Raw genomic sequence first — 22,671 nt, 5'->3', positions numbered from 1 at the left:
GAAGAAAAATTAGATCACAAATTTCTTGACGAATGCATCATGTATAAAAGAATTATTAGAAAAAGTATTTCCGAAACAAAAATGTATAAATGTGTAGAAGTTGGTTATTTAGGTACAGACTTCGTGTAAGTTTTTTTTTTTATAAGTTTTCCGCTTAATGCTCGAAGAAACAATTCCGAGATCGTTGAAGGAAAGCATACTTTCAGCGTCCCAGCCAACATTTTCGATATAGTAAGTGCGCCACCATTGGTTAGTCGGCGTCGTCAATAACGAACTTTGAACTTTTGACATCGACGTTTTTTTTGTTCTTAGTCATGTGATGTCGATCAAGATGGCGGACAGCAGGTAAGTAAACTGTGGCATTGTTTTTACGCCGATCACTAAATTTCATCTGCGTAAATCAGATCTGTTTATTGTAAAACGTCCAGTAACCCGACTAAGTATCGGTACAACCATCTAGAATTGTGTGTGGTTTCAAGATTGTCGTAATTTGCACTGTGCCCCGTGTTGTCCAGTCCACAATCGAGCGATTGTTTTATAATATTACGTGCGTGCCGATCCGACGTCATGTTTTATGTAACTGTGAGTTCCACAGTTTTTAAAACCCTAATGTTTGAAATAATTTAGGACAATAATAAAGAGTAATAAGTACCCCATCAGCCGACAATTTGAGATATGGCATGATAACATCTCTGCCATAGGAACCTTTGGTAATAGCGTTATAATACTGTCAAAATGGCCACTATCCACTAAAATACAACCATGATTTTCTTGAAAATTAAGCTGGTGATCCACAACTTTTTTTAAGTCAGTATCCTTATATTGTCCTGAAGTACAATTTATTGCAAAATAATTAAATTCTGGCTATTTTCATTTAAGAGTAGGTTTCTACCTTGACCTGCTTAATACTATAAAAATCATTATTCATTTTGACTATTGTGAGAAATTTGATAAAATTTTATTTATTTTTGTGGGTTATTAAAGACTAAAAGCTCATATTTATCTAGTAATGCTAACTACATGTATGTAAACATGTTGTTTACATAAGTGCATCAAATGTTTCAGTTTACTGACTTTGTGTACTAAATTATAAACTTAACTTGTAAAGTGTTATTTTTTTGCAGACTAGATCCCCAGATATTCTTCATATATGATCACTCTGCTATGAAATGCGAAGAAGACGATTTAAAAGATGCAATAATTTATTTTCATCCACAAAGTGTGAGTATAATAAATTGTTTGTTTTCGGATACAGCTGATAACCTTTTATTCCGTGTCAATTATAGTATATGTTTTGATTCTTTACATCTGTGACAATTTAATCAATCTTAAGGTAGTACTGTAAAATACTTTATTTTGACTGGAATTAATTTTCGCTGAAAAGGCTTTTTGGGTTTTCGCTGATATTTGATGAGTTGAATGTGAAATATAGAAAAAAAGGTATATTCACTGGATTTTATTTTCACTGAATCATCCCTTCAGCGAAAATAGCAAATATAAATTACAGTAACAAAAAAAAAGTTAAAAATTTATATTTGATTTAATCATTCTTCAAAAGTTACTAAGCATGCTACTATAACAACCTATACATCTTCTGAAAGCTTAGATATCTGCAGATATGGTAGTGCATATGCAGTACCATTATTTATCTGATGGCCACGTTCTTCTGGAGTCTTGTTTTTTGTTTTTCATGACAATGTACAAGAATCCTACACTCTAATTTGTTTATTTCTGCTTTATTTTTTCTAATTCAATGTTTGACTTCTTGGCTCTCAAAATATTTTTTTAGTACATCTATGATGGATAATTAGGAATTATTTTAATTTGAATGTTTCTGGTAGTTTCAAATAAAATTTAAAATGTTTGTGTGTTTTAAATCTGCTTGTGTGTGCGACACTATTTCTAAAATTTACCCAATCTCAACTTGGCCACACAGTGTGATTTTGTTCCGTTCATGACTAGTGGCTAATTTTTTAAGTTTATGGATTGTGTGAAGACCACTGATTGAATTGTCTTTAAAATTTAATCATGTTACCAATACATCTGCTTTTAGAAACACACACATTTATTAAAAACAATGTAGGATAGATGCAGTTAGTGACAATTTGGACATGATTTGTAGGTTCATGATAACAGGAACTCTTTCCTCATCTTAATTTTTTTCTTGAAATTGGAATTGTTGAATGACATAATTTTCCCCACCAACATTTTGGTACAATGCTTTGCCTGTTTTATGTATTTTTTCTATCTATTTTTAGCTCCGCTGTCGACTTTGTCGAGCGGAGCTTATCATATAAGTGATTGTCCGTCGTCGTCGTCGTCGTCCGTGTCAATGTTTTACTTTTTCAACTTCTTCTTGAAAACTACAAGCCTGAATGCTTTGATACTTGGTGTATATGTACCTTGGGTAGACCTCTCTTAGGTTTGTTCATTTCATGTTGATATCTTCAATTCTCTAATTTTGGTGAATATTTTTGTCATTTTTGGTAAAAAGTGATATTTTCGACTTCTTGTTAAAAAACGCAAGTGCAATTGCTTTGATATTACATATATAGGTACTAAATGTGGACCTCTCTCAGATTTGTTCATTTTGTAATGATATCTTTAATTCTCTAATTTTGGTGAATATTTTTGACATTTTTGGTAAAAAGTGATATTTTCGACTTCTTGTTAAAAACCACAAGTCCAATTGCTTTGATACTACATATATAGGTACTACATGTGGACCTCTCTCAGATTTGTTCATTTCGTGATGATATCTTCAATTCTCTAATTTTGGTGAATATTTTTGTCATTTTTAGTAAAAAGTGATATTTTCGACTTCTTGTTAAAAATCAATAGTTCGATTGCTTTGATATTACATATATAGGTACTACATGTGGACCTCTCTCAGATTTGTTCATTTTGTGATGATATCTTCAATTCTCTAATTAATTTATTTTGGTGAATATTTTTGTCATTTTTGGTAAAAAGTGATATTTTCGACTTCTTGTTGAAAACTGTAAGTCCGATTGCTTTGATATTACATATATAGGTACTACATGTGGACCTCTCTCAGATTTGTTCATTTTGTGATGATATCATCAATTATCTAATTAATTTATTTTGGTGAATATTTTTGTAATTTTTGGTAAAAAGTGATATTTTCGACTTCTTGTTAAAAACTGTAAGTCCGATTGCTTTGATACTATTCATATTGTTCATTTTCTAATGATGTCTTCAGTTCTTTAATTGAAATGTGCATTGCTAACAGCGGAGCTATCTCAGCCGATAGGCTGCTTGTTTTATAATTTTAAACATATATATATATATATTATATATATATGTATATATATATATATGTATATTGAACTTGAATATGTTATCAGTTAGTATGTAGTCTTAACCTTTACCTACATGTACGTTACTTTATTTATTTGATTAGATATCAGAAGACAAACAGTGTATATTATGCGGCCAACTGATGGGCATGGTCAATTTCATCAAAACGTTGACCAAATCACTACCTTTACTGTATAAATTAAAGCGTATGAAACTAACCACCAGACATCATGAGTTTTACACGCTGGTAAGTATTTTACCTTTGACCACAGTCTGTCTGTCTGACATCTCATCATGAATTATTGTAGTAGGGTCAACAACATTACATGCTTTTTTTTTTGCTTCAAAATAGTATAAGAAACAGAAATAGAAGGAATTTTTTATACCATTGTCAACCCAGAAAATATATAGACGTTTTTAATTTTGTTCTAATTGGTAACAACTATATGCATAATTGCATAAACCATCATCATTTACATATTCATTAACAGTGGAAACGCTCACTGTGTGGTTTCTCTCTCACAGTTCATTCATTATTGAAATAGCTGTGCTTATCACTAGGAAAACTAAATATCTTTACTCCAGTGTAGTCAAATGAGATTTACCGTAATGTTAAATTAAAAATCTAAATTTAAGGGTCCGAGAAATTGCAATTATAATGGAATTCTTACTTCCCGTCAGTTTATATAGTGCACGGTTGGAAATCCATCATTGTTGAAGTAATTGACAATAGGACTGTTTTGACTGACATTGTTCCGTCATGACTACACCACTCTTCTTGTGCAGTCAACCAGTCAGACTAAGGAAGTTAGAAAAGTGTATGTTACCGGTAATATTACTTTGGTTGAACTGTCAATATCACCATATACCACATATTTATAGCTTGTTATTGGTTTCGATGCTTTCTTAATAACACATGCAAGTGCATGTTTTAAGTTTAACAGTTGTCACACCACAATGGGTTCCATATTAAAAGGATTAAGCTTATTTTGATTTTTTAAACCAATTCTGACAGTATAATGCCATAATTTGATTAGAATTTGTGATATATCTGTATACTGTAGATCTAAACTGTTTTCAAGTTTGGTTAACAGCTAAAATGTAGAAAGACATCACAGGAAATGTTACATTTGATGAAGGACTATCGTAAAATCTGAATTTTTAAACTATTGAGAATTGAAAATTCACCATTTCTCTTAGGTTTCAAAACTCCTATGACAAAAATTCCATAAAAGCTTCAGTTTATTAGAAAATTCTTGAAAATAGTTTTTTTTGACTCCCATGTGCGAAGCACAAAATGGGAGTCTTTGCAGTTAGTGTGTCTGTATGTGTGTATGTGTGTATGTGTGTATGTGTGTGTGTATGTGTGTCCGACTGTTCCACTGCTATCTCAAGAACCATACATCGGTTTTTGATGAAACTTGGTGCATAGATGCTCTGGGCCAATGCGCAGATTTGATTAGGTTTTGGTAAAAATCCATGCTCGTTAATTACCTAATTTGCATGATAATTAGCTAATTTTTAGCTGTTCTATGACTGTTCCACTGATATCTAAAGAACCACTCATTGGATTTTGATGAAACTTGGTACATAGATGCTCTGAACATATGCGCAGATTTGATTAATTTTTGGTAAAAATCCGTGCATATTAATTACCTAATTTACATGATAATTAGCTATTTTTTAGTGGTTCCATGACTGTTCCACTGATATCTAAACAACCACTCATTGGATTTTGATGAAACTTGGTACATAGATGCTCTGAACTAATGCTAGGTTTTGATTAGTTTTTGGTAATAATCCGTGGATACTAATTACCTAATTTGCATAATGATTAGTCAATTTTCGGTTTTTCCACTGATATCTCAAGTACTAATCATCACATTTCAAATGAAACTTGGTACATAGATGTCATACGACACTGCACAGACCTGATAGTTTTTATGGTAATATCAGTACATATTAATTACCTAATTTGCATAATTAATTAATTTTCAGCATTTGATATAAGTAGTTAGCATTACATTTCAATGAAACTTGGTACTTACATACTCAAGGACTATGCAGAGATTGATTGTTTTCGATAAATATTTGTGCATATTAATCACCTAATTTGCATAATTAGTTAATTTTCAGCTTTTCCATGGGTATCTCAAGTACTAATCATCGCATTTCAATGAAACTTGGTACATAGATCCTTTAGGACTATGCAGAGACCTGATTAGTTTTAGGGTAAATAATTGTGCATATTAATTACCTAATTTGCATAATTAATTTTCAGCTTTTCTACTGATATCTAAAGTACTAATCATTTACATTTCAATGAATCTAGAATTATGCAGACCCAATTAGTTTCCGGTAAATATTTGTGCATATTAATCACCTAATTTGCATAATTAACCAACTTTCACACTGATATCTCAGGTACTATACATCACATATCAATGAATGTACATGGATGCTGTAGGACAATAGACAGACCTGAATAATTGTGGGTTACAATCTGTACATATTAATTACCTAATTTGCATAATTAACCAATTTTAAGCTTTCACACTGATATCTAAAGTACCGTAAAAACTCCAAAATTTCGACCGGTTTTAAATAATTGGCGTTAGAAATGTGACATGTTTTTAGAGTCGTGGCCGAGTTGTAACTCAAAATCTAAACAAAGTCATCAATCAGTGAGTATTATGACAAGCAAAACAAAACATCAAGACGCGCAGAAGAGGTCAGCACAAAACTAATAGGTCAAAAGACAAAGCTGTCTCGCACTACTTAGGAAAACTTGCGAATGTTCGAAGTACAGGTACCCATTGGACAAAAGATACATGGAAGTTTAGCAAACTATCTCCCCGACCCAGTGCAATGTATCCGGTTAGAATCAAAGCTCACGTGTCCCTTATTTGAGGGACCAAATTCTGCCGTAAATTCGCCCTTGGATTAAAAAATAAAATGGGATTTAAGAAAATAAAATGGGACTTTTAAGGTGTATTTTGGCGTCATTTTTCGGACATTTCAATCAATCCTGCCGGCTAAAATAGAGTCTAAGTTTTACCGTAGTCATTGACGTCTGTCTATTCAAGAGTACACGTGTATGATTTTTATCGTGACTAGCGTGAGCGGGTAAGCTTCCTTTCGAGAATGAGCTGTTATCACTGTGAACAATGTTAAATTATTCTTCAGATGACCAGTTTATTTTTTAAAAACAACTAATTTTTTTATTTAAAAAAAAATCATGCCGTTTTCGCATCAAAATCCAAGCCAAAATATCGTACTACAACATCAATCTCTTCGCATTGCGTTCAATAACATTAACATATTTAAATAAGCTATGGTAATTTGAACACGTTGGCATCATCCAGCTTTTTGATTGGTTAATTAGCGATTTGACCTATTTGACCTAAGAGAACATGGCGGATATCCTACAGCATCAAACGTTTATACGAGACCGGAATCATTCGCTTACGATGAAACTTAGTTGACTTTTATTTGTATTTCATAACCATTCAACAAATTTATTTTGTGTACATTATTATAATCACTACTGAGTACAGTAATAATCAACAATTCAGAAACGCAGCATGCCGAGATTTTTGTGTTCGTTTTTATTTGAAACTTCGTTTATTTAGAATATATTTTCGTTACCAATAAAATAAAAATCTCTCAGTCAATCAGAAACCCGGATTCATGCCTTCGAGGAAGGTCCCGTTTGAACGCTCACATCGGTTTTTTTTTTCGTTTGGGGGGAAACTAAAACTGGTCGCAATTTTCGAATAAGAATGAGTCGGCAATTTTTAGTGGAGTCGAAAATTTGGAGGTAAATAAAACACCGAAACCCGGCAAATAAATAGCCAATCGAATTTTTAGAGGGGTCGAAATTTTGGAGTTTTCACGGTACTAATTATTCCATTTCAATGAAACTTAGTACAAAGATGCTCTAGGACAATGTACAAACCTAATTAGTTTGGGGTAAAAATCTGTTCATATTAATTCCCTAATAAGCATAATAATTCATAATTTTTTGGTTCTAATCACATTTCAATTAAACTTGGAGACATAGATTTTCTGTTACATTGCGCAGACCTCATTAGTTTTACACTCAAATCTGGTCATATTAATTTTCTGATTTGCATAATTAGTTTTCAGCTAAGTAATTTCGAATTATATTTAATGTGTCTCCAATACTCTCGGCACATGGGAGTTCTTTCTAAGCTTTCTTTGATTTATTAATTTTGTTACATTTTTTGTTTAAAAAAGTCATGTTTAAAGTGGATAACTCAGAATATATTGCATGAAGACATTAAAAATATACATTTTGTTTGAGTATTAATGTTACCAGTACTTGGTGTAGTCACAATCGCAGATGATCACCGTCATCACAGCCTTTCAGTTAACAAGCAGTTTAGTTTCGGTCAAGATTTGACCTGAAAAAAATCATTCCCCCACGACACTACAGATGTTGGGCAAGATTATTACTTAGTCGATAAATATCCATCGGTCAGCACATCGATTACGAATTTCCGTGATTGAAAGCTTAGTACAGGGCTTTTTCGTCGCTGGTCCACAGGGTTGCATCGACCATGTGCCTGCCATTATTCTATTACGTGTCGTCATTTAAGTGAACCGCCCTATGGTGTGTAAATTGATATTTTTGATTGGTCGGGCGATTGACCTCGTGTCACATTTTCATTAAACCGGATTCAGTAAAAAACACAGCGTTAAGTGGTCATGTACGTTCTATAAATCTAACCTTGCACACATAATCTTGTACTGATGTGTTTTTTGTCCAAGAAAGACGTTCCCTTTCATTTAACCCCCAGTTAACTCTTCGCGTCCTTGGTATTTGTGAGAGTTAAAAGATTTTTCAAACAAATGACAAGTAACTATATTGATTTGTGTCAAGCTGGGTGACCCGAATTGAAATATCAGTGCATGAACTCTGGATGTCATTGCCCAGTGCCGCACGTAATTCAAACGCGTGGCTATTAGAGTTCAGTCGAAATGTACGTGAATAATGCGATCGAAGTCCGCTGCCCAGAGTTTATTATATTATAGTAAAATTTAATTTGACGTATAGTATGTTTATGTTTGCGTAATTATTATGAATGCAACGCATTATCAAGTCAGTGATATTGAAATATTCACAGACTCAATACCCCGGGTCAGTGCCCTAACAATAGTTAAAAAAAAAATAATTATCATGAAAGCAATACATAACGAAGTACAGAGCCAGTACAATATTGTAAACAAATTTGCGTAATTAGAAAAGCAGTGCACTAAGTAAACGACGTTAAAGTTGATATATTCAAGCCAGTACAGAGTTGCATACAAGCACCGTCCCGTGTTGAGGGACGGTGATACAAGTTGCGTAATTACAGTACCTTAGGATATAATAACAATTTTACTAGTTTGACACGCGGGGCACGAAAGAAAAAAAGGTTGCTATTAAAGGTAACGCGCCAGTTCAGCGCATGACTTGGGGTCAAACTTCGGTCAACACACACTTGATGTCAGCATCGCCGCGCAACAAGTTTCGCAAAAAAGTACTTGAAGTTCAATTGCGTCCCAAAATGATGTCGCTGATCACTCAGTTGTCGCAGCGTGTGTTGTGTCATGTCCATGATGCACCTCATTTCGACTTTGGCTTGCTTTTCCTTCTTAGTGATGCGACCTCTCACCAATGTATTAAAACACTTTGAATTTATACTTTGCATGATTATATTTGGTCAACGCGAAACATTATTTTTTCTAAACATTTTCTGAGACCATTCTTATCAACGCAGGGTTATTTTTCCCGACAAGATGGGCTTCATAATATCTGCCATAACATCGCCCGGGCGATACCTAGAAAAATAAAAAAAGGCAGTGCAGCCAGACGGCTACTTTGTAGCCACGTGTTCATTGTTTTTTTGTTTACAGAGTGACCTTTGCCATTTCACTGTTTCATTTCAAGTGTAACATGGTGCGTGGTCCTTGACGCAGTGCGTGTTCTCTGCCCGACTATACGCCATGAATGTCGCTAGCCACGAGTCTCAGAGGCACTAATAAAACGTCCTGTAATCGTGTTCATTGGAAAACAAAACAAATCACTAATAAATTTATGAAAACAGCTCCTTTTTGAATCGATCAAAAAGTACTCTTTTAATTCGCGCACCAAAAACCAATAATTTCCGTTTTTACGCTATTAATTCGTGCACTATAATTATTAAAAAATAATTATTTTTACTATCGCGAATTAATCGAGTTTTTACGGTAGTTCAATTATTCCAGTAGCGTTAAAAGTCTAAAAATGGTGATCATTATGAAAAGTAGTTGGTGAATTCTGGAGCTTTTGTGAATGGATTACCTATTTGTTTCAACTTTGAATCTGTGTATGCGTCCTACCTGTATCACAAACATGCCTGGCCTTATCACATTTCAACTTCACACATACAACAGACATATGCACTTTTTGTTTCAAGATGACTGATTGGCAGCCATTTTTGTGCTTAAAATTCATCAAAATTTCTGCCATTCAGAAATCAAATAGCAAGGAAACACTAGCTTGATTTGTTTCTGCCTGAATTAACATAATTCTGATGTGTATTCTACAACAGTTAAAATCTTGCATGAATAAAAATATACAATTTATTATCACAACATTTTTTTAAATATCTGCAATGTACAAAATATGTATATCTTTGTCTGTAGGCATTAGCTGGGAATCTAGATGAGCCCGATTCAGCTTTAAGAAACAGAATGGACAAGTTATACTCAATATTTACATTTTACCATGGCTCCATCTCTCAAGTATTACAGGTAAATAAAACACCATTCTGTCCATGTGTAACTTGTCGCTGTTACTGAAAACATTGTGGTATGAAAATAGGTCATGATGTAGAGTAGAAGAATGTACATTTCTTGAAGAAATGAAATATTAAGTTGTACTTTGAGATGGTATCTCGTAAATCGCCTTAATCTTCCTGAGAGACAAAATCGCAAAATTTTGGACCAGTGAAAATTTCTCTGGTGTTCTACGACACGCAGTATCAGCGACATTCGCAAAATTGTGTTATACCATAAAATTCTAAAATCAGGAAAATTTGTGGCATTGAAAATTTAAGTGGTTTACAGTATTATATGACCTGAAAATATTTTTAAAAAAATTATAAAACATTTACTTTATTAACTTGCAAGCTTCTTGGGTACAGTAGTGTGTGTGTTTATTGACTTTTAAGCAGCCAGATAAGATAAAAAATAGGTGAAGGTCACACCTGGAAAAAACATAATAAACATATGAATGAAGTGGGTATTGTTTACCTGACCTGTTGAACCACTGTGCCCTGTTAAGCTACGTCATTGTTCATTTTCATGTCATCGAAATAATCTGAGAATTATTGTTTTGATATTCTATTAGTGAAATATTACTGCAATCCTAGATTGTCAGAGAATTTTCTAAACTACCCATCAGCGATATTTCTCACAGAATTTGTTAATGTTTTTTTTTTTAATGTCAATGTAGTACATTCAAGTGCTATGTGCAAGGAACTTAACACTAAACTATTATTTTTCCCTGACTCTTACAAGAACTTTAAGAAGACCCATTCCCAAGAATAAATAAGCAAAACAAAATAATCAATTACCACCTTTTACATATGCAGAAAAATGATATTAATTAATTTCAGTACAGATTAATATGTATGCTTGAAAGGCGTGGACCGAGTGTTTGTCGCTAAAATTAAATACTGTAAAATACTTTGTTTTTTCGCTTGCAACTAATTTTCGCTGAAGGAATGATTCAGTGACAATAAAATCTAGCGAATATACTTTTTTTCTATATTTTACATTCAACTTGTAAAAAATCCGTGAAAATAAATTTCATACAAAATGCCAAAAAGTCTTTTCAGTGAAAATTAATTCCAGCCAAAATAAAGTATTTTAAAGTAATTTAATTTAATTTAAAGCATGAATTTCTTTTTTATACAATGTTGAAAATATGATCTTTCAGAGAGGAACATAGAGTCAGGATACCCATCAAAATTGTGTATATAGCACATTCTTAAACATAAAAGTACTCACAAAAGAAAACTTCCGTGTATGTTTTGATGTCACTACAATGCTCTGACCTTTTTTTTTCCTATTGTTACGTTTGATTTCACACTTACAGGTAATACAGGATTTCAAGAAGTTTGGAAAATGGTATATTAACCCCATTGCTTTAACAATTTGCTTTGAATTGACACAATTACTCTTAATTGCTTTAATTTCATTAAGAGATAAATATTTGTGAGTCAAGTTAATTTTTATTGCAGCAAACTTTCTATTGGCAGTCTTGAAGACAACGAGTCACATTGACTTCACAGGGATTCTAAGGAGTCACTGTAACTTTCACTGGGATCATAGGGAGTCATTGGTTTTCACTGGGGTTTTAGGGGGTCATATTGACTCTCACTCAAGTTATAGAGAGTCACAGTTACTTTTACTGAGCTAATAGTTTCAATGTAGGCCTAGGGATTCCAGATGACTTCCACTGGGGTCCTAGGGAGTCGCATTGACTTTCACTAGGGTGTAAGTGTATCATATTGGCTTCCACCAGATTCCAAGAAGGTCACAGTGACTTTCATAAAAAGTTGTCTTCCTTTGAATTAGACAAAAAAAAAAAGATTTGGTTCTACACCTGAGATGCTACAAAGAAAAGAATATGCCTTTTTTTTCTTGTTGTTTTTACAATAACTGCTGATCAGAACAAATTATTTCTTCTTTTTTTTTCGCTCTTATCAAATAGTGGCAAAGGTAAAGCAGTTGACAGTTAACTTATCTTCCATTTATCCCTAGCGCTGTGGCGGTATTAAGAAGAAGTTCTTGGCTGAGATGTCCCAAATTTGGGAATGTTACCTGCCCCATGCTAATCACTACGGTTTAGAGCTGGAAACAGTATTTGATCCGCTGCCAACACTACATTTACCAAAGGTATGTAGGCATAGTCTGAGTGTACACTGCATTGTAATAGTGTGTTAATTAGTGAAGATTTCATACTTTATTATTCACAGAGATTTAACTTTGCTGTTTTTCACTGCTAAGTAATATCTGCTAAAAATTAAATTTAATGAACATGTTGAATTACTTAACTTAAAGCGGGGGAGTCATCACCTGCGCATGCGTCAGATGGCCATAGAGTGTCATTGTTTACAAACATGTGTCCACCCATGAGCCTTTGCGTTTTCAGCGTGTGTTGTTATCGTCGCATGGGACTCAATTCCAGCGCATGCTCAGGTGACGACCCTCCCACTTTAAAATCCAGTGACTATACTCAAAATATCAAAATAGTGAAAATAAATAGTTTTACAGTATTGTATTTTGTTAAAATATTATTGAATTGTGTGCAATAATCCAGGGCTACTTTACAAATACCAGCAAATCGGAATATATCTTCATAGTGCTTGTAGCACCTATAAAGACTTGGATGTTTGTGTGGAAATTAATTTTGCTCAAAGCAACCTTCCGCAAAAATAAGATCCACACAAAAATAAAATATTTCAAGTTTTAATATGTGTTCTTATATGTGTATATTTTTCAAATGTTGGTTCAATTTTACTTAAAATTGTCTTATCTTTGGTTACGATAACTCAACAATTTTTGAAAATCTTCTCAATACCATAAACTGTCAACCAAGTTCAATTTCGATGTGACTAGCAAGTGCAATTTTCAAGACAAATTATGGATTAAAATTGTGTTAAACATTGAAATAAATTAAGACAATAATACTGCCGATAATGAGAACCAGATGTTAGTAATATGCTCTTCCAAAGTGTAGAATCTCTCAACAAATCAAGAAAAGTTAGATAAAAATTATGTTGATAAACTATTTGTTATCTGTTGTAGGGATGTGCGTCATTATATTTGAAAGCATCTCACATGTTACAATGTTGTCAGCGTTATCCCGGTGTCATTGCTTGCTGCCTTATTCACAATAACAGGTGAGAACTGTTACACCATTGTCATATGTACCAGTACATCTTGTAAAAATTTATTAAGAAAGATCAATGTTGCAAAAGCTCATTGTTGCACATGATTGCGTTAAAAATGTAACTCAGTGAAAAATTATACTTAGATTCAAAGAAACTAGAGAATACAGGGACAGGTAACTAGGATAAACATCAACAACTAAACTTATATGTGCAACATCTATTGGTGCCTCACATTCTATTTCATAAGCATCTTGGTACATGCAACAAGTCTACAGCTGCCATATCCCACATTGCAATGTCTTTCTGTCTTCTGCAGGTGGTAGTGCATGTAACAATTGTGTGATCTCACCCATGTGTTGTTATAGCGTCCTCATGTGGTAGTATAGCATCCTTATCAGTGGCTCATCCAGAATTTTTATGAAATGAAGACCTCCCTTAAATTATGCTTGCAATTTTCTTTTAAATGGTGCCACTGATCGTTTCTCATTCCAAAACTCGTTTTCATTTATGATTTTCATTCAAATTATGCATGTCTGATGCATTCCTAGTTCATAATAGTCAATAATTTTTTTGAAAACATATTTTTCTCGAGAGTATTCAGTATTTCAGGACCCCACCCTGCTTAGTTGCATTGCTGGGAAATTCACATATTTTTTCCAGGTTATAGATCAGACAATAAAAGACGTTCATGACAGACTTCAGGTTCAGAAAAATTGCGAAATAGGCCACAAATTTTGTATATACCGGTTTGTTGCAAATACTAAGTGGATTTGAGATTCTTTAAAATTACTTCACCGGAGAAAATGTTGACAAATAGTGGCGAGTCCCCAAAAACAGCATTATCTATCAAATTGCATTTATTTTCTTTCAGTGTCCTCTGTACACAGCTGCCTTCAACTCTAGTATCCAGACTTATAATCCTAAAACCAAACCAAAGCAATGTAAGTCAGCATAGTTTTAAACTTGTTTTAATGTTTATTTTGAGCTAGTAAATATTTGCAAGAATGATGTATGATTTAATACAAGTAATTTATCAGAATTTCTCGTCTCTAGTAATATTTCTGTTTTCTCATATCTGTTTATAGCATCCCTCAAAGTCACAAGAAACAGGTAAGTTATTATTTAATGGGAAAATGGTTTTAATGAGATGTGTCAGAAACTGAATATGCAAATGACATGTGCCTGCAGATTAAATATGTTAATGAGTTATCCAAGGTACTTACTAAATATGCTAATGAGGAGTACCTACACACTAAATATGGTAGTGAGCTATGCATGTAAACTGAATATGCTAATGATGTGTACCTGCACACTAATTATGCTAATAAATATGTCTGTATACTAAATATGCTAATGAGGTGTACCTACACACTAATTATGCTAATGACTATGTGTTTATACTAACTATGCTAATGAGGTGTACCTACACACTAATTATGCTAATGACTTTGTCTTTATACTAAATATGCTAATGAGGTGTACCTACACACTAATTATGCTAATGACTTTGTCTTTATACTAAATATGCTAATGAGGTGTACCTACACACTAATTATGCTAATAAATATGTTTGCATACTAAATATGCTAATGAGGTGTACCTACAAACTAATTATGCTAATACTATGTCTGTATATCAATCATAGACCATCTGACCATCTCTTTTTTATTACAGACTTCAGACTGCCATTTGGAGTAAGGATACTATCGGTTTACCTCACTGAAAGTGAATATGCACAGTTCAATCGCCAAAAACAGGATGTGAAGGGAATACGTGTTTGCATGGATACGCCAGATGTCTCAAAATTCAGGCCTGAAATTCAAATCCACTCTGATAAACGAGGCTTTGAGGATTCTTCTCGTGCATCTTTCAACTTATCAGAAAGTAGCGATATTTCGATGCCTTCTGACTTTGAGTCAGACATGTCTGTTAAATATTTAAGATTTTCTACAACAGACAGTGAAACTCCTTCAAGACAAAGCATTGAGTCAAGCATGTCTAATGAGTCCCCATTACCAGTAGATGTGGATCTCCGACCACGTAAAAAAAACAACAAACTAAGCTGTCAGTGTTCAAATAGAGATAGGACTGCTGCCGACGGCAACAACAGATGCCATTGTAGAAAAAAAGGGTTGAAAATGGATTTCTCATCAGAAAATTTAACACATTTAATCAAGACTATTTCGGGAAGTTGGGTACAGGATTTTGCGAAGACCGAGGGAGGGGATGATTATACAAAGTGCAATGGGGATATTTCGGTTGCAGATGGGTGGAAAGTAGGTGATGAAAAGCTACACCAAGGCGCCAGCAACATTGGTCGAATTAACGAGTCGCCAAATGAGAATACGTTTACTCCTCAAAGAAAGGATTCTTGGGACAATATTGAACCTAAGGAAATGTCAAAGTTGAAACTGAATGGAATGACTGCCTCAACGCCCAAAGGTAAACAAAGCAATGCAAATAATGGCGTCCTGCTGTCCAATCAGGTTGGATGTAACGACAAGAATGAGAACGCTGTGAATAATATGAAAATTGAGACTCTTAGTGAGGATACTCCAATTACAAATGTTAGTGACAAGGAAAATAAAAGTGCACTAGACCTCAAACAGGAAAATATGTTGAATTATGCAAAAAAGGATCATATAGCGAATGGAGTTGATGTTATTACGAATTGTAATGAGCATAGTGACGTCAGTGTAAACACTGCCAGTGACTCAAAAGGAGGGATAAAAACCCCAAACGGTTGTGTAATATTGCTGAATGATGTTAATATCGATACTGTTTCGAAACTTGTTGACACTCCCGTACCCCCCATCCATGTGAATACTCACCTTGAGACAAAAGTGGAATCATTTGTCCATACGGATAAAGGTAAAACAATGGAGCACAAGTCAATACAAGATGAAATAACTAGTGTCGATAGATCTCAACATCTGAGGAGGGAAAATGAGAACAGCAGTTCAGAAACAGTTCAAAATGAAGACGAACTGTCGTCAGGGGTGGCTGAAATTAATATCACGGAGAACACTGATGATGGTAATTTACAGTCAAAAGAAAGTGCTGAAAAGAATAAGGTAAGTTTTTTGGAGCATTAGAACTTGGACTTAAGGTTACAGATACTGTGGTACCCATCTTAAAGTTATATCTCCACTTTGCATTACATCCTGTGAACGTCATGAAAAATGATTAAATCAGTTGCCATGGCAACAAATCCTGAAATATTGGATCTCTGAAGCTCGTCTGCACTTCACAAAAGTAATAACCAAATTAAACATAATTTTTATTGTTGTAATAACAGTAAATTATTCAGGGTCACTTTATATTATTTTCTTAAGAACTATAAAACATTTTTGATGCTTACAGGGGTCAGTAAGAGTTTTTCTGCAGATCTTGTAAAGTGAGATACAACTTTAACAAGAAATTCCTCTGTTAAACTGTACAGCTTTAAACCTCTATATACTGAACACTTATGCAAAAAAAAATACCTGGTTGTGGGACAACCACTTTCAATATTTGTGTGGCTTCAGTTTTCTAATAATTTTCATGGATTTTTAACCAAATTACATGTACTATTATATTTGCATTTATCTGGAGGTGTGTGTCAAAGTTTAAAACTGATCTTTTTTTCAGCGAAATGATTAGACTGCACTGAACTGTAAATTAACTTTGATATAAATATTGTGATTTCTCTAAAAAAAAAAATTGATTGTCACATGAACAATCAGTTTCTAAATGTTGTTATCCCATGGCGAAAAGAATTGCCCAGGGCAACCAGGTAACCACCAATTTTGAACCTTGCTTATGTAAATTGAACAGTTTTTCAGACCACGCTATTTGGTGTTCAGTTTACACAGGTGTAACTGTATCGATACAAGTCATAGCTATTAAAAATAATATTTTTATGTCCAATGCAATACAAATTCCATGATAAATGTATATTAATAATTCATATGATGTAAATGCATTTTTCCAGATTCCTGGCTATGTCAACGTGAGTCTGTACGTACAAGGACACTCTAAGATGAGCCTTCTGTGTCTGACTGATAACTCGGTTGTCAAAGATGAAACCATTATACGATCTCTGGTATATATACACTATATTTTTTCTATTTGTAGCGCATGTTTTAATGATCCAGTATATAATATATGCAATATTTTTCATTCTTGTAATGAAATGAATTGAAAGAGAAGTTATAGGGTTCCTCTGTCTGATAAATAATTCAAATAATTTTTCTCCAATATTTCCTGAACTTGTGTATATTATCAATCGATGTATAATCAGTTCAATGTTGGCAAGTGAGGCACTAAAAATGTTAAGATATTGATGAAAATGTGCCTTCAAAATCCACATTGGCTTAAAAGGCAGTGGTCGTTGCAGCGCGTCCTGTGCGATATGGGACTCAATGCAATGTACACAATACATGTATAATACATTGTTAAAATTCAAACGCTTGTTGCGCAACAACCATTTCCGTTTAACTTGATATGTCAAGAATGACTAGACACTCGGATACAAAATTTAAACCTGTCTACTTATAATAAAGCCATTGCTCATAATAAAACAGATGTGTTATACTGTAACACTTCAATATTTATTTAGAGTGAGTGTGTTGTATAAATCATCATCATTTTACTTTTTCCTTCTTATTTTGGTTGGTATTAAATGTTGGTCAATAAACAAGACATTATCAAGTTGAACCCACTTCAAGTGTTGATTCTTTGCCAAAATTGAGTAAAACGTCATGATTTGGAACATATGTTTTATTGTAATATTATAGATAATGATTACTAGTACTTGAATTACTACTGAGTGGCCAGTTGTTTTCTCGGGAATCAGAGTTTTGCTCTATTTTTTAGTTTTATTAGTTGACCTGGGGGCAAAATCTTGGGGTCAAAAATATCATGTGGTGTGAATCAACTATTGTGGAATATTGCAACAGCTGAAATAGAAAATTACGGATATCTGAGCTGCTCATATGATATTTGTTGTTATTTTTTCTCAGTGGAAGTCTGCTCTCTCCCAGTTGGGAGAATTAGAGATACAGGTGAATAATGTACTAGAGCGACAGAAACATACAAAGGTATGTAGTCATCATGTGTAGAAACTGCATCTTCAACTTACTGCCATTGTAAGGGATGAGCCATTTGAAATTTTGAGGTCAAGATGGAAAAAAAAAATTGTAGCCAGATTATATATTCATGAAAACGTATTTTAATCACAAATCTTCAAGACCCATAATTACAATTGGTCCACTTCTAGTTGGCATTAAAAAGACTTGTGATGCAATTGTATTGATATCTACGTAGCAGTGTTTCTTTCGAATTGCTGGGAACTTTTAATGAGATGAGTTCTCAAGAGTTACAGATGTTATAAATGACTTCCTTATTCAGAAAATGTACAATACCCGGTACATTCAGATACTTGTCTCCGTTCACATCGAAAGCAACACCCCACATAGCAATCTACATAGCAATGAACTGTGCTTGTGATGGAAATTTAATCTCATCATTCAGGCATGATTTGTGTTACTGTAAAATACTTTATTTTTGCTTGGAATTAATTTTCACAAACCACTCAAAAAGTCGTTTCAGTGAAAATTAATTCCAGCTAAAATAAAGTATTTTACAGTATTTGTTTTTTCCTTATTTATGACTACATTCAGGAAATGTGGTATAATTATAATAAGTGATCTTATGGACAGATTTACTGCCTGACATTTCGTAGTCCTGTATTTCGTCTTTATGTGACTCAATGTGTTGTGGTGTTGATTGTTAGCCTGAAAATGATAAAATAAGTGAGGGAGTTGTCACCTGCGTATGCGTCAGATGGCCATAGCATGTCAATGTTTACAAACAAACGTGTTGTTATCGTCGCTTGGGACTCAATTCGCATGCGTGCACAGGTGATGACCCTCCTGCTTTAAGTGGGGCACACAGAAATTAACGATTGGGTCAGTGGAGTCAGCTTTATTCTTTCCTGCATGATAAAGTATTTAGTAAGGCTGCAGTATATAGGTATACGTGTCATAAATCATGTTTACTTTCATAGCAGGGCAGAGCTAGAAAGTATAACTACCTGAGATTTGACACTGAGGAGAGAACACTCACAGGTAAGACTGTCAACCTTTTAATATACAAATGCTTTCCCAACTCAGAAAAATTAAGTTGTAATACCGGTAATATCATTAGTTTATGATTTTTACTTTGTAAGTTTTTCATGTATATGAGGATAACATCATAGTTCTGTCCAAAAAATATTAATTAAAGTTTATCAGAATCATAATTTGATCAATCTTTGAGATTGATTGGTAAATAGCTGGATATTGCGGCTGTATAGAAATTAACATAGTGAGTTCATTGTGTCAGGAGCCATGTTGGTTACAGAGTTACATGTGTGTGGTACCAGCTGGGATAGGATTGAAACCACTGATCTGATAAGTGGACTAGCTCTCTGGTCCATAGCAGAAATTGTCGTTATTATGATTTCATTGTTTTGTTTTAGGTAATCAACTTGAACCTGTATCCAGTAGCGACCATGCATTATGTGAAGTCTCTCAATTGATACACGAAGATTTTGCCATGTCAGAAACCACTACAGATGTCACCCTAAGGTAGACATACCCTCATGTGTTAAATTGTACGATGATATACCAGGATGAAAAAATGTATTAGGGCAAACTGTCTTTCAATATTGTCCTCGTTGTCAACAATTTTTTGTGTAACATAAGTGTCAGTCGTTTTATCAGTTTTATCATCTTCTTTCGTTTCAGAAATTGTTTTACCACAGTGTATGGCAAGCACACTTTGTCTCACGAAACCTACTTCCAACCGAAGGACATTATCCGCCCAAGTCGAGGTGCTCCATCAGCTCAAGACCCAGCCCTTTTATTAGAGCCCACAGCACACCAGAAACTACAAAAGGACTACAATATTAGATTACTGTAGTCATATTATGACTTTCCTGTGTGTTTCATTGGTCACTGGCTCATAGGACGGCGTGCCGTGGCATTCCCCACCGACTGTCAGCTGAAGAACGCCACCATGGAGGAACAAAATGAATCGTCATTTACGTAATATTTCTACGCTACAGAGGGTGCTATATTTGATGTTTGTTTGTCAACCATTTCTTAACTCCACACCTACTGATTTATAATTTATAAACTGCGGCAATCACATCTCTGTGTATTTTTCTTTACAACCAAACATTTTTATGCCAGTACTTCAGTCCTTACCTCATAAACCCCTCATTTTTTTTTGGGGGGGAGACAAATTTGCATGAATTTCGTGATTCTGAGATCTAATGGCAGAATGCAGTTAGCATAAAGAACATACTCACTTTTGACTCCATTGAAACAAATATTTCGCCTTTAGCAGCCATTTTGAAATTTTTCTCTGATTTTTGAAAAGTTAATTATAAAGAATGGCTCCACAAAGAAATGTTTTAGAAAAAAAAAATGTGCCTTTGATGTTTTTGTTGACCCTTTGAATCTATTCTGATCTAGAAATGTGTTACTATAGCAACTGTAGGGGACATGAGTGACATTTGAACTGATACTGAGTATCTTTCATATATGTCTGTTTTATAAATTCATTCAAAAATATTGGCTGGTTTCCTACCATTTTATTTACTTTTTTTTTTTTTAAATAAGACTGTTATTTAATATGCGATACCTAAATATGCATGCATGGAGTGTGATTTTTATATGCTGTAAAAACATATTTCTTAGTTCATTTACATAATTTATTTAAATCTGTATAACATTTTAATTAAATAGGATGTCCCTGTGTCTAGAAAATATAAGAATAGTACAATTTAAACTTGCTGTTCTTGTTATATGTTTGATGTATGTTGGATAGAAACAGTGATTCATAATAATGTGTTGTTGCAATACAGTAGTAAATTATAATAATATACAAGTATACTGGTATATGTGAAGAGGCTACATGGGGGGGGGGCTATAAAAAGGCGGTGGCTTGTAAAGAACTAGTGCATTTACTAAAGAGTCTCAAATCATCAGGGAATTGTTCTTGTTTGGGGGGGGGGGGGTTTCAGTTGTTTCATTTTTATTTCTTACTGTGCAATTGTTCATCAAAAATAGCAACATCAGAAAGACACCAAACCGTAATGAAGCGTATTTTTTTTTAAGAATTATGCAAGGTAGTGAATAATCAGTGAAATGTATTACAGTTATTTCCAGTGTGTTTAAACTTTCAGTTCCTTGCCAATGTAGACTGTGACTCTGCCATGAGCACCTTGGCGAGAACTCCTGTGTCCAGCAGTATAATAACAAATATCACTGAGGGGAGCATAACAAAGGCAGAGACTGGAAATCAAGTCTACAGTGTGACGCTATGATGATGTCTGGTTGTATAATTTTGGATATTGGCCTGAGACAAAATTGGAAACAGATGATTCCTCTAAAAAGAATCGTCTGTGATATTTGAAAAAACTCACATTATATTTCATTCAGGGACCAGGTAAAATGGTCTCATATTATAAGGCAATGATCACCGCCTACTTTGAAATTTTGTAGACATAAACAATCTGACCCCCACCTTGCTATGTGTAGTATGGGACCAGCATCGAATGCACCTGGTCTCAATGACGCACGCCCTTCAAATAAGAAAATAATGTTCATTGAATACCTACTGCAAAGAAACCCAACACTTTTAAAAATATTAAGACACGTGTTTAATTTTCAGTACTATGATTGTGCAGAATAGATGTTTACACATTCTTTTGTGTTTTAATGTTTTTTACTTTAAAATATACTTGTATGTTGATACATGGTAATAAAATCAATTGAAGTATAATTAATGCATTGTGTGATATTATTCATAATAATTAAGTATTTAGTTTTTTTTCATCCAACGTATTATATACAGTTTGCTGTGAAAACAACATTTTTATTTTACGACAAATCATAATCATTAGTTGGTTTAATAGGAGCCACGGTTTTGTATCAACACGCACTTTTAAAAAGTATATATTTTCGTCCATAGTGCCCTACTAAGGGTGTAATTTTGTAAGAAGTTTAATATTCCATGTATCTCTTCAGCTCAACTCCAGAGTCAATGTAATTTGATTAAATTGTTAGGCATGTGACCTTTATTTTGTGCTTCCCTGCATGGACTAGGGTATTATATTTTATCCAACCTGTTGATGAATGTTGTATTGTGGTAGGTAAAGCATTAGGGAATGGAAGCAATACAATGACATCAGTTCATGGTTTGGTTTAATCACAGTCTTATAATCTTTAAGCCAATGTTGGGTTCTATCCTAATTGTGAGGGAATGTTACCATTCCGTTCTTTGGACGAACAGTGGTATTTGTAGCATATAAATTACAGAAATGCATGTTGTGATTCGTTATTGCGAAGAAATCAGAATATATTATCTG

At 33.8% G+C, this 22,671-nt stretch overlaps 1 protein-coding gene across 2 annotated transcripts; it reads left to right on the top strand.

Moving 5' to 3' along the window:
- Window positions 1–316: 316 nt before the first annotated feature.
- On the top strand, window positions 317–22,089 carry LOC102807271 (uncharacterized). 2 transcript variants are annotated; one of them, XM_085491142.1, is made up of 14 exons: window positions 317–345; window positions 1,125–1,221; window positions 3,425–3,568; window positions 10,015–10,122; window positions 12,139–12,273; window positions 13,186–13,280; window positions 14,143–14,212; window positions 14,357–14,381; window positions 14,946–16,345; window positions 17,245–17,355; window positions 18,275–18,352; window positions 19,324–19,381; window positions 19,774–19,882; window positions 20,042–22,089. In XM_085491142.1, the coding sequence occupies exons 1-14, from the start codon at window positions 320–322 to the stop codon at window positions 20,214–20,216; spliced, it is 2,631 nt and encodes an 876-aa protein (XP_085347268.1). In that variant the 5' UTR covers window positions 317–319; the 3' UTR covers window positions 20,217–22,089. The 2 variants fall into 2 exon arrangements, with proteins under 2 accessions (XP_085347268.1, XP_085347267.1); XM_085491141.1 differs by having other exon boundaries at window positions 19,321–19,381.
- Window positions 22,090–22,671: the final 582 nt, after the last annotated feature.

This window comes from Saccoglossus kowalevskii, chromosome 16, assembly GCF_978046115.1.
Source record: "Saccoglossus kowalevskii chromosome 16, keSacKowa6.1, whole genome shotgun sequence".
Classification (NCBI taxonomy): Eukaryota; Metazoa; Hemichordata; class Enteropneusta; family Harrimaniidae; genus Saccoglossus; species Saccoglossus kowalevskii.
Note: the sequence above shows the minus strand (reverse complement) of the source record. Positions and strands in the feature narration are given on the sequence as shown.